At 35.1% G+C, this 17675-nt stretch overlaps 1 protein-coding gene across 1 annotated transcript in view; it reads left to right on the top strand.

Annotated features, from left to right (window-relative positions):
- Positions 1-227: 227 nt before the first annotated feature.
- Positions 228-17675, top strand: part of LOC122297036 (disease resistance protein RUN1-like) — a 33154-nt gene continuing 15706 nt past the window's right edge. Inside the window, exons 1-5 of the mRNA XM_043106824.1 lie at positions 228-906; positions 1745-2855; positions 3384-3668; positions 3754-4710; positions 4794-4805. Of these exons, the coding sequence (XP_042962758.1) occupies positions 398-906; positions 1745-2855; positions 3384-3668; positions 3754-4710; positions 4794-4805 (2874 nt within the window). The 5' untranslated portion in view covers positions 228-397. The remainder of the gene's footprint in view (positions 907-1744; positions 2856-3383; positions 3669-3753; positions 4711-4793; positions 4806-17675) is intronic.

Here is a 17675-nt window from a genome sequence, read left to right on the forward strand (position 1 = left end):
TTTTGACGTGGGAGCATTGGAAATTTATCACATAAAATTAAAATTTCCAACCATCTTTTATCCCCTCAAGCCAATAATGTCGCTTCAATAGAGTAACAGTACTAGTGGGCCAGTGGGGGCTTCTTTCTGGCTTTTGATAGGGTGGCTTCCATTCTCTTTCTTTCTTTGTCCCACTTCTGAATAGTCATGAGAAAATTAAATTGAGACACATCGGGAATATCGGTGAAGCCCACCTAGCCCTGGGCATGCCCATTGACGTGTCACTTTAATTGACTACAACAATGAATTGAGTGGTCGACGTTATTGCCAAGAAGTTGCCGACAGCACTACTCTATAATTAGACCTCTTGGTAAATGGTAATCGCTCATACTGAGAGTTTGTGAGCACGACTTCTTCCATGGCCTTTCAATTAGTAGCTTCTTCCTCCTTTTCATGTCCTTCCATCCATCTATGGAATCATGATGTATTCTTGAATTTTAGAGGTAAAGATGTTCGCCACAACTTTATTTCTCATCTAAAGCGTGCTTTGCGTCAAAGTGGAATCAAGACTTACATGGATGGCGTCGACCTTGAAAGAGGAGAACAAATTTCATTAGAACTTTTCAAAGCTATTGAAGAGTCACAAATTTCGATCATTGTATTATCTAAAAACTATGCAGAATCCAGATGGTGCTTAGATGAGCTATTGAAGATTCTTGAATGCAAAAAAATAAAGAAACAAATTGTTCTACCAATATTCTATAAGGTAAAACCGTCTGAAGTACGAGAACAAAAAGGAAGATTTGGAGAAGCATTCATTAAACTTGGAAAGGAAATCAAGGATGCCAAAAAGCCATTGCTGGAATCCTGGAAGGAAGCTTTAGAAGAAGTAGCCAATTTATCTGGATTGGAATATTTAGCAATCGGGTAAGCTTTGCCTGTTATATGTTTGTGTGCGCATATATATGATGCTATTGAGATATTTATTATGGGGCAATTAAATTGACACAAATCCATCCAGGATCTAAGAGATGCAATACCATACAAAAGGACAATATTTTATATTTATGATTATTTTTGGAATTGAACTTTATGCAAAACATAGTATATTAATTTACCAATAATTTCTGATTCAGAGATTTAATATCAACTACCACTACCATATTAGTTTCACATAAATTAGTTTTAAATTAGTTTATTAAAGAAATAGAAGAACATGATTAATAAATAAATAAATACATATATTTTCTTTCTTTTTGCCCTCTCTGACGTCTTTTGATGAATAGCAAGAAAAAGCTAAGGTTGTTCAATGAGAGTTGGAAAAAAATAATTAAGAAAAGGTTGGGAATTGTTTATCATTTGGGTCATATAAAGAACAAGGTTTGGACTGATCACAAGAAAATAAATAAGGTTTAAATGAGTAGTAGTTTTAAGTTTCAATTTGTTTCAAGATATAAAAACGCACAATACTCTTAAATTATACATTTCAGATTTAAGGGAGGGACAGATTGGCAAATGGGAAAAAGAATTAGTTCAAAAGTATGTTATAATTAAATACATACAAAAAATGAAAATGTAAGTCTGACAATGGCACACGATCACGACAAATGCACAATCAAATATTAAAATATTCAGATTTAATAATATATATTTTAACTCAAATCATATTTTAATATATATTTTAACTCAAATCATATTCATATCTCATTTATTTATCTATAAAAATGTTTGACTCTTTAAATTTTTTTCTCTTTTTTATTGATAGGGATGATGAGTCAGAATTTATCCAAAAAATCATTCTGTGGGTGAACCCAAAAATAGTAAATCGAACACCTTTAAGCGTTGCCAAGCATCCAATTGGGATAGAGTCTCGTATACGAGACATTTATCAGCGTTTAAGTATCGAAAGGAATGATATTATACGTGTGTTAGGGATATTCGGAACCGGTGGAATTGGTAAGACAACTATTGCAAACGATATTTATAATCAGATTTCTTCTCAATTTGAAGGATGTTGTTTCTTGACAAATATTAGAGAAACTTCAAAACAAGTGAGAGGTCTGATTCAACTACAAAATACACTTCTTTCAGAGATCTTAGGAACAAAATTGGATATTAATGATGTTGATAAAGGAGTCCATGTAATTGGGCGTAGACTTCAATCTAAAAGGATTCTACTAATTCTTGATGATGTGGATGACTTGGTCCAACTAGAAAAATTAGTTGGTGATTGTGCTTGGTTTGGTTATGGAAGTAGAGTCATCATAACAACAAGAGATCAACATATACTAGATAACTATGAAGTTGATTCAAAATACGAGGTGATGACTTTGGATGACAATGAAGCTCTTCAACTCTTTAGCTTGCATGCTTTCGAGGAAAAAGAACCACTTGAAGATTACATGGACCTCTCTAAACAAGTGATAAAATATGCTCAAGGTCTTCCTCTAGCTTTAACAGTGCTAGGTTCGGATCTAAAAGGTCGAAATATAGATCAATGGAAAAGTGCATTGGATAAGTATAGAAAAATTCCCCACCGAAAAATTCAGAACGTACTTCAAATAAGTTACGATAGTTTGGAAGTTAGTGAGAAAGAGATGTTCCTTGATATTGCATTTTTCTTCAAAGGAGAACCTTTGGCTAAGATCATGGAAATATTTGATAGTTGCGGTTTTTATCCGGTTCATGGTATCCAGAGGCTTATGGAAAAGTGTCTTATTACTACTATACCGGTTAATGATGTAGATGTTCGGATGCATGACTTGCTACAAAATATGGGTCGAGAAATTGAACGAGAAAAATCATCCAAAGATCCTAGCAAACGCAACAGATTGTGGTTTCACGAGGATGTTCGTGAAGTGTTGGAAGAAGATATGGTAAGAGTCACAAAGAAATTCTTGGATTTTACATTTATTTCCTTTCTATAAAAAGAAATGTGCTGGAAAATATTGACTTATGAATTAATACCTGCTTTAGTGCAAAAAATCCTTTAAATTATCAGGAATGAATTTGTAGTTATAAATAGAATTCGTTTATTTATTAAGATGAATCCCTAAATTAAGTACGATATGTAAATGTCCAGCTTTTTAGTTTCAAATATCATAATATTTTTTAATGTAGTGTCTACTGTCTCTTGTAGCTAGCGTTTATTTTATGAAAAGTTAAAACAGTACTCATTTACTTACATAAGTTGAGAAAGAAAAGATAGTCTTTTACATTTTAACATGTGAATATTTAGTATTGGAAAATAGCTTGAAAAGATAATGAGAGAGTAGTATTTTTTGTGAAATAATATACCGTCAGCTCGAAAATTATTAACTTTAGCAAATTCATGTAACTTATGAACGACTTTATATAGGCACTAATTTTGCTGACACTTTTATATATGCATTCTCTTATATTAGGGGCCAAATGAAATTGAAGGCATGGTAATAGATTTACCTGAAGGCGATGAGGAGATAAGATTGCATCCAGAAGCATTTCGACACATGAAAAGACTTAGGATCTTGATAAATCGTAACGCACGTTTTTCTCATGGACCTAATTATCTCTCCGAGAAGTTAAGAGTCCTTGATTGGTATAACTATCCTTTACCATATTTGCCACATAATTTTCAAGGGAAGAATCTCATTGTCTTTAGAATGCATGATAGCATCATCAAGGAATTAGGAGATGGATTCAAGCCCAAGGTATGTACAATTATATTCATCAATAATTTTTTTCTTTAAGTAATTTAGTAAACTCCATTCAACATTACTTTCTTTTCTTTTACAGAATTTGACGACCATGGCTTTCACGTGTTGTAGTTACTTAACAGAAATTCCAGATCTTTCAAGCACCCCTAATTTGAAGGAATTGACTCTCCAACATTGTAGAAGATTATTTAAGGTGCATGAGTCCGTTGGATCTTTGGAATATCTTTCTAATTTGGATTTTCACAGATGCTCTAAACTGCGAATTCTTCCAAGAAGCCTTAAGTTGAGATCTTTATGTCGGCTTGATCTTGGATGTTGCTCAAGCCTCCGTGATCTTCCTGAAATCGAGTGTAAAATGGAATCTTTACATGAATTGGTTCTAAAAGGCACTGCAGTAGAAGAACTACCTTTATCCATTGGGAACATTGTTGGACTTGAGCAATTATATCTAACCGATTGCAAAAACCTTATGCATCTCCCAATTGCTTTGATCCAGTTGCAATATTTACGCTGGCTTTGTATTGCTGGTTGTACAAATATTGTAAAGAATATGTGGGATGATGGACAATCCCTTGATTTGCCTAATGATTCTACAACAATGGAAGACAATATATCAAATTCAAGCACTGCATTACAAGTATCAAATATTCAAATTAGTTGTTCCCATTCAGAATCAAATTTCTTTCCACTATATTGTTTCTTTACCATGTTTAATTCCTCGACCAGCTTGCATTCGTTAGATTTATCGGAGACTGATATTGTTAGCCTTCCCACGAACATCAAAGAATTCATTACACTAACTCATCTTGACTTCAGAAATTGTCATAAACTTGAAGAAATAGCAGAACTTCCTCCAAATATAAGAACAGTATATGTTGAAGGATGCAAGTCACTAGAAAGATTTTCGGAAGTATCAGAAATATTGGAATTCAATGGAAGCCACATCAAATCGCTAGAAAGAATTGATCTGTCTGATTGCGACAAAATGCATGAGAATATATGGAATGATAAAGTGCAAAATCCTTTATTGTGGAAGGTATGTATGTGTGATCTCATTTTTAATAGTATGCTTGACTCAAAATTAAATTGATGATGATGATGATATTTGACATTTAACAGGGACTCTATGATCATGACGCTACTTTGTTTCCAAAAAATCAAATTCCAAACTGGTTCAAATATGTTCATGAGTTTTTAGATAATGAGATGAAGAAGGGGCCTGATCATGATGCCCGACTGAGGGGAATAGAAGAATGGGCAATAGATATTGAGGGGCCACACTATTTGGAGGACATTAGTGGAATTGTATTGTATGTCGTACTGTTTTTCAATGATGCTCGTGAGTGGCGTAGAGTTTTTCGTGATGCTAAGATTACCAGTAAGGGCTCAAATCATGTATGCAGTGTTCAGAAAGGGGTAGAATTGGTTAATATGGATTGGAAGAACGAGGGAGGAACTGGATATGATGTATGGGTAGGGTACTCCAATTTACAACCTTTTGAGCAAAAGGTTTTGGACAACTTGCAAGTCCAATTTTGTTTCAATGGTGGTTATCCTGTGAGTTTCGATGGTGGTTATCCTGTGAGGGTGCTGCCGTTTTATACAAGTTACAGAGCCAAGGTGGTATACAAGAATGAAAGGAGACCAAATAGAAAAAGAAAAATGGATGAAGCCAATGTTGCAAACAGTCCTCAACAGCAATTGACTTAATCATAACCCAAGTAAGTCACCCCGGTTCGTACTGTGTTTTTGGGGTTGACAATATGGACTTTGTTCTCTCTGTACAGAATAGAATTTTTCGAAAAAACAAAAAGAAAAAAGCACTAGTGTTGACAATATGGACTTTGTCATTACTCATGTACTGACAGTATTGCCATGCTGCTTCACTTTCAAGTAAACATAAAGAAATTGCCGCCAAGCACATAAAATTTGGGTTTAGGACACTATGACGGACTTGTTCTGTAGATTTTAATAATCAGTCTTTTATTTTCTAGGATGATTATTTGGATTGCTTTATACTTAAGTTTATGAAAAAATCACTTGATAGACTTCAACTAGGGCCATCAAACTTCCAAATCAGGTGGAGACGTACGATGATTCAAAGGACCCTGCCATTTTTTGTTTTGTTTTTGCCATTGCCCTGTTTTAAGGCCCATAAACTTTGTGTATAATGGACCATATATGTTCATACTAATTTATACTTTGCAATGAAATATGATGTTTAATACCTAATTTAGTCTTTTCCAATGAAATAAAGGTGGCCATTTGGTTACTATTTGATGTTCAAATTCCCTTAATCTACTCAGGTTGCATGTGTATTGCCAATATTGCCCATGTTAGTTGAGAAAGAGGACAACCAACATCTGGTTTTTTCTTGTAGAGTACTAATAGTTCTTTATTTCCTTAGACGGAGTACTTCTTTCATAGATTTTAATAATCAGTTTTTCTAGGATGATTATTTGCTTTGCTTTGGTGATCCCAAAGAATATCAATGTTAGAAAAATCACTTTCTTGTCCATTCCTTTAGTTTGAGTTTATACTTGGTTTTATTTTTGAACCAGAAAGGAATGAATAGACAATGAAGTTTCATATGGGGTAGTGTTTAGTGAACTTGGAAGCACTTGTGCAGAAGTGGGAAGAAGCAACTCTGGTTTCATCATATTTGCCAAAACGGGCAAAGCCTGTCAGCTCCAATCAACATAGGTGAGATTTTCCTTTAATTTTTGTTTGGTCTCTCTGGTCTTAAGACTTCATTTTTGTTTCATATATGATGTTACGATTTCCATGAATCTACTCGTGGGGTTGCATTTGTAGTGGCATTATGTCTCATGTTGGTTGGTTGGGATTATGGGAACTTCCTCTACTTATCTGAACTTTTGGGTTTAGGGACCTGTACAACATGTGCACTGATGTAACATGTCTTTATTTTCAAGGACGTCTTCTTTTGTAAACTTTAGTAATCTATCTATTCTTAAACTTCAAGGACAATAAGGTATAGCATTAATCTGAGATGCCAAATCTGATCCTACATGGTCCTGTAATTTAACCAAATTCTGCCCAAATGAAAGCATGACCTCTTAAGTTTCAAACCTTCTTGCCAACCACATTAACTTTTTCAGCCATCAATATTTGATGGCAGCTTCTTTGAAGGATTCCGGTGTTTGGATCTGAAAAAGATGGTCCATAACGAGGGTCGAGCTCCCATATATAAAATTTCATGCTGACTTCATGTGTAATGCTCTATTTTCCCTCGCACCCAATACTCTCATGAATAGGCGCTGACATACTTTTTACCAAGTAATCCACTTTTTCTTTACTTCACCTTCTCTATCTCCCCAAAGAGAAAAAGTCTGAGAAGAACATGGTAATAAACCTCAAAACTGATTTGGGCACATTCAGAACCAAGAGAAAATGAATTGGCATGCTTGATAAAACATGCTTAATCAAGACTAATTTTCCCCCATTGTTCCTTTTATTGAGAATAGGTACACCAAGATATGTAAAAGGAAACAAATTATCCCTAAAAAACTAGTTTCATCTAGCATAATATGTTTCCGAGAAACAAGAGCATTTTCTCCTTCCACTTACTCAATACTTCAGATAAACCCTTCAAGGATTTATTGGATTGATCAAGGAAGATAACAATGTCGTCAGTGTAAAAAAAAAAAAAAAAAACCAAAGCCAAACATATCCATAAAAATCTCCATTCAAGGCTACCACAAGCTTTTTCCATATCCATTTTAGCCATCAAATTGCATCCTTTTTACTCTTTTATTGAGACTAAGAGTGAATTCATGAGCCTCTCTGTATTTTGTGCTGTTTTCTACATAATTTCAACATCCAACATCAGCCTCCCTCATGTAGTAACCTTTTTGCATGTTGTGCCTATATCTTTTTTAGAGGAAAATGCTAGTTTGCCTCCTGGGTTTGTTCTTTGGATTAGACTGCTTGTGCATTTTAATTTTTTTTTTCCTTTTATTAAAATGTTTAAAAAAGTTACTACTAGTAAATTTGTGTTATTTTTTTAAATGTTAAAAGATGTTTAAAAAATATTTTAAAAAAATGAGATTGCACTAAAGCAGTAAGAGCTTAGGATTTTGGTATATCTATTGGACGTTAGTCTCAAAACTTACAATAAAAGTGCACCTAGACTAGTTACCTTTATAAAACTCTACATAGTATATATGATTCAAAGCAAGGACCAGGCCTTATTTCTTTTAGAGAAAGCTCTTCGTCAATGTCTATAACAACCCAATTGAATATTGCTAACGATGAGATATGAATGATTTTATTATGCCTAATTTAAGTTTAATGGGTCATTTTGGACAAGTCTACAAGTTATAACTCAATGAGTTTGGGCTTATGGAATTTTATTGGGCTTGATAATTAGAAAATTAAACGCTATTTAATCTTTTATGGACCTACTTGAATCTATTTATTTGATAATTGACCCATGAATTATTTTATGAGCTCCTTTGTTAAGACCATACACTTCGTAAGAGTTAAGACTTAGGCCCCAATAATTGAAATGAACCCTACCCGTTTCTTCTAAACCTGTGAAGATCCAAGGTCTAGTTTTTTTATAAACTCCACGCCATACACGTCTCCATTCCACTAGGATTCACGACAACACTATATATATATATATATATATATATACACACACACACACACACACACATTATAAACGTTCATCCACAACTTCCCTTCATGCCAAGCATAGGAAGTAACTCTAGCTGTTGTGGGGTGTAACAATACATAAATTTGTTTTTATCTTCTTCAAGCACAAACATGCATTACAAATATGTTAATTTTTTTTTTCTTTACAAATATGTTAATTGATAAGCCTACTTCCATCCATTTACACCCGGTTTTGAACTAAAGCCTTTTGCATAAAACAAACATTCAAACCATATATCTACTAATTAATTCTTTGTATGAACTTTAAGACTTTTGGAGTTTCTTAACGTGGGGTTATTGTAAATTTTATCACATTAAGCCGTAGTCCAACATCTTTGTTCATGGTTTGCTGACCATTAATGATAGTGTAAAAAATAAACTTACAAATATATATATATATATATATATTGTTAATTTATCTATAAACTTATATAACTTACTATTCAAATTCAAGGTGACTCAATCCTATTAAGGACAATGCTACCCCTACACTGACTGTTAGCCAAAATACCTCACAACAGCTGAACTTGAGCTTGACCCCTGCGTAACAAACTCTGCAGTGCATGAATATTGTATTCCTTAGCTACCGATCATTGTATTTAGAATATTCTGGATTCTTTGTAGTCTAGCCTCTATAAAAGGAAACCCTGTAGTTGCTATTGAATCAATGAAAAACAAACCAATATTCCAGTATTCCAACATGGTATCAAGAGCCTAAAAAGGACTCTTCGTCCATGGTTGAATCTGAATCTATAGTTGCTATTGAATCAATGAAAAACAAACCAATATTCCAGTATTCCAACATGGTATCAAGAGCCTAAAAAGGACTCATCGTCCATGGCTGAATGTGAATCATCTTCCATTCCTCCCATTTCTCCTTCCCTCCCACAACCCAATTTCTCCCACACCATTGCTGTGAAACTTACTCCTGATAATTACCTACTTTGGAAAACCCAGTTGGTCCCCTATCTTCACGGCAATCGACTTTACAAATATGTGGATGGTTCTTGTCCAACACGGAAACCTAAGCTTGATAATAAAACCCCAAACCCAGCCTACGCCCTCTAGTTTCAATAGGATCAGCAAGTAATGTCCACCCTCATCTCTTCTATGTCTGAACCTCTAATGGCCCAAGTAGTTCGCTATTCTTCCTCAAGAGCCGTTTGGCTTTCTCTTGAGTCAACTTATGCTTCCGTTTTCCAAGCTCGAGCCGTCCAGACCCAACTTCAATTGGCTTCTCTCAAGAAGGGTGCTGATACCATCTCTACCTACTTTCGTAGAGCCAAGGGTCTTGCCGATGTTATGGTAGCTGCGGGTCGTCCACTCCCTCTTGAAGAGTTCATTCAGTATCTTCTTGCTAGACTTGGTCCAGATTATGATGGATCAGTCACTTTTGTGACTACCCGGCTCATCTCAATTTCCCCTGAAGAATTACTTGAACACCTCCTAGCTCATGAAGCCAGTTTGCTTCACCACTCTGAAATTAGCACTGTCCCAACCGAAGCCTCTGCTAATTTTACTACAAAACTTTCCTCTAATTCACGTGGACGAGGAAATCGTGGTGGACATAACTCTAATCGCGAACATAATGGTGGAAGTTCCAATAAGACTAGGGGTCATGGCAACTATGCAGGTAACATGTCTCATAATTCATTTTCCTCTACTGACCAACGTGTGGTGTGTCAAGCCTGCAATCTCCAGGCCACATTGCTATCAATTGCTTGTACCGCTTTAACCAAGCCTACACTAGTCCATCACCCATAGCGAACTTCACCTCAACCAACTGCTCACCCGATACCAACTGGTATCCTGATACCATTGCAAGAAACCGTATCACCAGTGAGTTGAGTAACCTAAATTTACATGCACTCGAGTATGGTGGCGACGAACAACTTCTTGTTGGTGACAGCTCCTCAGTTCCTATATGACATTTTGGTTCGACCTCCTTCCTCTCCTCCTCATCTCACTTTCTACTTAATAAAATTTTGTGTGTTCCTTCCTTTAAAAAGATTTTGATTTATGTTTGCTAGTTTTGTATCGACAATAATGTCTTCTTCCAATTTTATGCTAACTCTTTTTCTATCCATGATTGCAAGTCGAGGAAGCGTCTTCTTCAAGGGACCACAAGTAACGGCCTCTACACCATTCCACCTTCAGCTTCACCACCTTTTGCTTTTTCAAGTCACCTCTCAATTCCTATGTGGCATAATAGGCTAGGACACCCTTCCATCAAAATCGTCCAATCCATCCTCCAGCAGCATCAACTTCCTTTTGAGCGCACTTTAATCCCTTTTTGCAATGCCTGTGCTCAAGCCAAACATCATAGATCACCTGCTTATCAACATATAAATAAATCCACTACATCATTTCAGCTTATATTTTCATATTTATGGGGTCCATCCTCGTATGTGTCTCCTAATGATTATCATTTTTATCACTTTTGTCGACGATTTTTCCATATACACATGGTTAATCCCACTCAAAGCAAAATCTCAAGCTCTCGATGCGTTTATCAAATTTAAAAATAATGTTGAACTTCAATTTAACACAAAAATCATACAATTCCAGTCGGATTGGGGGGGGAGGGGGGCGAATATCGTCCATTTTCCAATTATTTTAAATCGTGTGGCATCACTCATAGACTCACTTGTCCTTATACCCATACTCAAAACGGCATCGTTGAGCATAAGCACCGTCACATAGTTGATACGGGCTTAGCACTATTAGTTCACTCATCCGTTCCTCTTCATTTTTGGTCTCAGGCATTTCTTCATTTGGTTTATTTAATTAATATGTTACCATCTCCTACATTATAAAATAATTCACCTCATTTCTTACTTCGTAAAAGCCAACCAGATTATAACTCTCTGCGAGTATTTGGCTCTGAATGCTGGCCTCTAACAGTATCTTACAACCCACGAAAATTTAATTTTCGTTCCCTTTCGTGTGTCGTTTGTGACTAAGCCCAAATCACCGTGGTTTCTATTGTACCACATTCCTATTGCTCGAATGTACAATTCAAAAGATTTTCATTTTAATGAAAATAGCTTCCCTTACTCATCCCTGCCGAAGCCCACCACCTTTTCTCAGCCCACTCATACACTTCTTCCTAATTTTCAGTCCAGTTCTTCAAAACACCCCACTTCGTCTTCTCCATCTATTCATGGACCTCCCACTTTGTCTCCACCCTCTCCGTTACCATCACCGAATCCATCGTCACCACCACCTCAACTGCACACACACACAATGGTTACTTGTTCACAAACCGACTCCCTTCAACCCACTACCTTTCATGATGGCACCACCAAATGGCCCTTACCCCGTGCCTTCATCACTGACCTCAGTCCCATTCCTGAAACTCCTGCTACTTACACCATAGCCAAATAGTACCCTGAATGGCGCAACGCCATGACTAGGGAATTCCAAGCTCTCCTTGCCAACCAAACTTGGATCCTCATCCCTGCTTCACAAACAACCAAAACCATCACCTGCAAATGGGTGTTCCGAACCAAAAGACTTGCCAATGGTTTGATTGAATGTCGTAAAGCCTGTTTAGTTGCCAAAGGATTTCTTCGTCAGTTTGGAATTGATTTTGAAGAAACTTTCAGCCTTGTGGTTAAGGCCACAACGGTTAGAACCATGCTTGCACTTGTTGTATCTTGAAATTGGTCTGTCAACCAGTATGTATATGTCTTGTTCATTCTCTCACTCTCAATTATTTATTTGGGGAGCCAATGTTGTATACTTGAAGCATGAAAGCAGAGCACATAAAAGAAGAAAAATGGATTGAATTAATTATACCCCATTTCCTGTTGCTATTATTTCTTTGGAATTTCAGGTGAGATTTTCCTTTCATTTTTGTTTCTTCTCTCGGGTCTTTTATCCCATAATTGATCCTTTGCGGGTACCGTTTTATAGAAGTTGGGGAGCTAATGTGGTATCCAAGCGTGAAAGTAGAGCAAATGAAACGAGTCCTCAACAACAACTGAATTAATGATAGTCCCTGTTGCTTCAACATCCAACATTATTGCTTCACATTAAGGGCAGCGTTTTTCTCATTTATTGATATGCATGATGCATATTTCTCGTAATGTCTCTGTATTTTGTACTGTTTTCTACATAATTTCAACATCCAACATCAACCTCCCTCATGTAGTAACCTTTTCATATGTTGTGACTATATCATTTTTTAGAGAAAAATTCTAGTTTGCCTCCTCGGTTTGTCCCTTAGATCTGACCACTAGTGCATTTTAATTTTTTTTCGTATTTTCTAAAATGTTTAAAATAGTTACTACTAGTGAATTTATGTTATTTTTTTAAATGTTTAAAAAATATATATATATATTTTTTTAAAAAGTGAGATTGCACTAGGGGTGCACCAAACAGTAAGAGCTTAAGCTTCCTAGTTCTAAGAACATGCAATCGACATAAGGATATATAACTGACATACCAACTACATAATAGAAGACTTCATATCTATCATCTTTGCCCCAAGCAATTACATAAATAATAAACTCCCTAGAATTATGATTGAGATCCATGATATTTGAGGCACTTTGGGAATTGGGATGTATTTTTCTTGGCTTCATCCCATCTGAAATCAGCATTATTACTCCACATTAAGGGCAGCGCTATTCTCATGGATTGATCATTGATATGCATTGCATATTTATCCTAATGTCTCTATATTTTGTGTCGCTTTCTATATAAATTCAGCATCCAACATCAACCTCCCTCATATAGTAACCTTTTTGTATGTTGTGCCATTACTTACCATAAAAGTGCACTTAGGCCTCGTTTGGATATACAAATCACTCAAACTATCTCATCTCAATATCAAAACATCATTAAAATGTAAACACTTTTCAATTCTAAATCTTTAATTTTATTTCATCTAATTATTACCTAATCGTTACAACTTTTTCAAATTTCTAAACAAAACACAAAAAATAATTCAACTTTTTCAAATCACAAAACAAAAATAGTATTAAAAAATTATATTTTGACTCTCTTTTATCTTTATAATATTTTTATTCAACATTTTCTCTCTCATTTCCTAAAACCCCATATAACATCTTAACTCAAACTATTTCATTACCATTTACAAAATATCACAAAACTATTCATAGATTTCTGATCTCATCTCATTGCAAAGCTGGATAAGTAAGAACTAAATAAGCTAAATTATTATTATTTTTTTTAAAGGGTGCTAAGCTAAATTAAAACAACGTGGTACATCCAGATTAAAAAAAATAGTGATATATATACGTACAACTTTATGCACAATATTATATGTATTAAGTATTTATGTTCATTTTATTAATTATTTCTTTTTTAATTCGAATTTTAAAATCTTCATATATAATTTCTATAGCTGACACACAATGTATATGCATGATTATGCATGTAAAATTGTAAGTATAAATAATATTTTCAAGGAAAAGTGACAACAAACCAAAGACCCCAAGAATGGTAAAAAAGAAACAAGAATATGGCAGAATTATTATATTTATATAAATTCCATCCCGTTGCTACTGTGTGGGTGGTTTTGTTGCTGGACTTGTTCGTGCATGTGCTCTATGTTGTTCGTGATATGGTCGTGGGTTTGCAGGGGTTTAACTGCGTAGCAGGTTAATTTGGGATTGAATGGTTGAGTTGGGGGCGTTTTGGTTCTCTCTCTCTCTCTCTCTCTCTCTCTCTCTCTCTCTCTCTCTCTCTCTCTCTCTCTTTTATTCAATGCAAAGACACATATTACGTGTACATTTATATTATAGCGCTGCCCTCATGTAATGCATCAAATTATGTATACCTACATATTACCTGTACATGCCTTGCCTCTGTACTTGTTCCTCTATCTATTGCTGTAACTTATGATGGATTTTATTCAAGTTAACTATAAGATCATGGACTGCATTGTCTTGTGCAGGAGAGTTTTCTTATGATATTTATGTGGTCAAACAAAGCCAATCCCCCCTTTTAGCTAGCTTATGCTTCTCTTTTTGTTTCGCTTTTTTGTCAGTCTTCTAGTTCAATCTGAAATCTTTATTGTCTTGCCTCAAAACTCTTTTCAAGTTTCCCCAAGTTCATCCTCTATATTTGCTTTAAAACAAAGACCAGAGCTAGATGAGCAACGATTGCAATCCGAAAATCTTTTACCTGATTTTCTATCGATACTTTGGTTGTAGCTTAATAATCCATAGTAATCGAGAATTGTTTCATCAAAAATTCAAAATCTTGAATTGGGACAAGCTCCATTTGGTAGCTTGAAAAGGAGCTGTCTTTAGCTGCAGTTCAGATTGGTATTGCCCAGATTTGTCATTTAAAGTCTGTCCATCATTTAAGAATGTTTGGTGCTCATATGGCTAACACTCGAAGAAAAGTTTGTTTTTCAATTCTAGTGATCAAACTCTTGAAAGAACCCAGAAAATCTGAGGATCGATCTGATGCAATTATGCGGACCTTTTACATAGAGAGTAGATGAATAATCCAATGTGGGAATATATTTTGACTGGAATAGGTAAAAGATAAATCATATGATATTACCATTTATTGAGTTTGAGATAATTCAAGAACAAGCTGGATCCTACAAAGCTATAGAATCAAACGAACTGTTGTTATAAGGATTAACTCTCATGCATGGACCAAGTAAATAACCCTCAATGATTTTCCTTGCCATTCCTCTCCATAGCCAGAGAAAAGCTTGATTTTGTGTGAGAGTAGGAAGGGTGCTGTATAAACAGGTTGGACCAACTTGAGCAGTCTGAAACCAATAGCCTGAAAACAACTATCCAAAAAATAATGGCAATGAACAACTATTCTTGTTAAATCCCATAACTGATAGTAAAAGAAAGGAATCAACTCATGGAGAAAGAAGATAAACTTGATCTCGAGGACTTACGTAAATATGTCAATGTCATTGAGAAAAGATTCCTCAAAAGCAGACGGCTGCTCAATGATTTTCTCCTACCTGAATTACAAAAACAATAATAAATAACAAACAAATAAAAAATAGTAGAAAAACATAATAAACTTCACAACGTCTGACGAGGAGATATGTTGAGAACTTGATGAATAGCAGAGAAAAGCTAAACCAGAGGAAGAATACAAGAATTGTGTAATCTGATGTGAATGAAATCGATATTACTTGATGTAAAATACATGAAGGTCTTTGTAATATTTATACTACATAGAGAAATAAATGTATAACAGAAATAACGGTATTTTAAATCTTCTCATTCTCTTTTTCTACCTTTATCTTTTCTTCTTTGGACTTCAACTCCATGCTGTCAATATGAGAGGCTATACTCCAACACCCCCCCTCTAGATGAGCATGTATATTGATAATGTTCATCTTGCGCAAATTATGATGGAAAGGCAGTGATCCGAGAGGTTTGGTAAATATATCTGCTAGTTGTAATCTCGAAGGAATATAGAAAAACTTTATAACATTCTGCTGTAATTTCTCCCTAACAAGATGGCAATCGATTTGAATATGTTTAGTCCTCTCATGTTGTACTGGATTGGTTGCAATGGACAAAGCTGATTTTCTGTCAGTGTAGAGCATTGTAGGCTGAGAGTGATCAACACTGAGATCTTGAAGGGCATATAATAACCACTGCACCTCACATGTTGTGGCAGCAAGAGCCCTATATTCTGCTTCTACAAATGATCTACTAACTGTGGCTTGTTTCTTTGATTTCCATGAGATTAATGAATCTCCTAGAAAAATTGCATATCCTGTAACACTTCTCCTGGTGTCTAAGCAACCTGCCCAATCACTGTCAGAAAAAGCTTTTAATTGAAAATCTGAAGATGAAGACAAGAACAATCCTTGTCCTGGTGTAGCTTTTAAGTATCTAAGCACACGCATAACAGCTTGATAATGAGAAACTGCTAGTTTAGCATGAAACTGGCTAAGGACTTGAACAGAATAGGCCAAGTCAGGCCTTGTAACTATCAAATGTAACAGCTAACAATAACCGAATTGAAGTAAGTTTTGCCACTAGGGAAAAAGTATCAAAGAAGTCTAATCCTTCTTGTTGAGTGTAGCCTTTTGCTACCAGCCTTACTTTATGTCTTTCTATGGTTCCATCAGCCTTGTATTTTACTTTAAAAACCCATTTACAACCTATGGTCTTTTTATTTTTAGGTAGAGTAACAAGTTCCCAGGTTTTGTTTAATTCTAAAGCAGTGAGTTCATTTTTCATAGCAACTTGCCATTCATGAGATTTTGCAGCTTGTTGATATGCTTTGGGTTCTTTGATAATAGAAATTGAGGCTAAGAAAGCTTTGTGTGATGCTGAAAGTCTACTGACAGAAATAAAAGAGGATATAGGATAGGGATTACCTGTGTTAGAGGAACAACCAATGACAGTAGATGAGTTGATTGCATGAGGAAACAATGAGGCAGTACCACAATAATAATCCTGCAAAAATTTTGGTGTTTGGTTAATTCTTGATGATTTTTTGACAGTAGGGATAGGATTTGCTAAGTCAGTTTGATGGTTGATGTCAATATGAGAGGAATCTGAACTTGCTAAGTCAGTTTGGTGGTTGCTGTCAATATGAGAGGAATCTGATTCATTAAGAATCAGTGATTAAATATTTTGATCAGAAGAGATAGGATTATTTATATGAGGGGAATTATGTTGGAATTTTGAAGGAGGAAACAGAAAAGTAGGTATAGCAGAATTAACTAGAAGACTTTTGAATGGAAAGTTGGTTTCATGAAACACAGCATTTCTGGAAATAATGACTCTATTTGTGTTTAAGTCCATGAGTTTGTAACCTTTGACAGCAGAAGGATATCCTAAAAATAGACATTTTGTTGCTCTTGGATCGAACTTTTGTCTATGACTAGTAATTGTAGATGCAAAGCATAAGCATCCAAAAACCTTTAAATGAAAAAGATTTGGTGATTTGTGAAATAGCATTTCAAAAGGTGTTTTGTTTTGGAGAAGAGGAGTTGGAATTCGATTTATGATATGGGCTGCAATCAATACACAATCACTCCAAAAAATTAAAGGTAAGTTTGCTTGAAACATCAAAGCTCTAGCTGTGTTTAATAAGTGTTGATGTTTTCTTTCAACTACTTCATTTTGTTGTGGAGTTTCTACACAACTTCTTTGATGTACAATTCCATTGTCACTATAAAATTTTGTAAGGAAAAATTCTGAACCATTGTCTGTTCTTATGGTTTTTACAGAGGTATTAAACTGATTTGTAATCATTTTACAAAATTTGGCAGTAAAGATGAGACCTCAGATTTAGTTTTAAACATATACACCCAAGTGCATCTTGTAAAATCATCTACTATAGTGA

Source organism: Carya illinoinensis, chromosome 15 (genome assembly GCF_018687715.1).
Source record: "Carya illinoinensis cultivar Pawnee chromosome 15, C.illinoinensisPawnee_v1, whole genome shotgun sequence".
Taxonomy (NCBI): domain Eukaryota; kingdom Viridiplantae; phylum Streptophyta; class Magnoliopsida; order Fagales; family Juglandaceae; genus Carya; species Carya illinoinensis.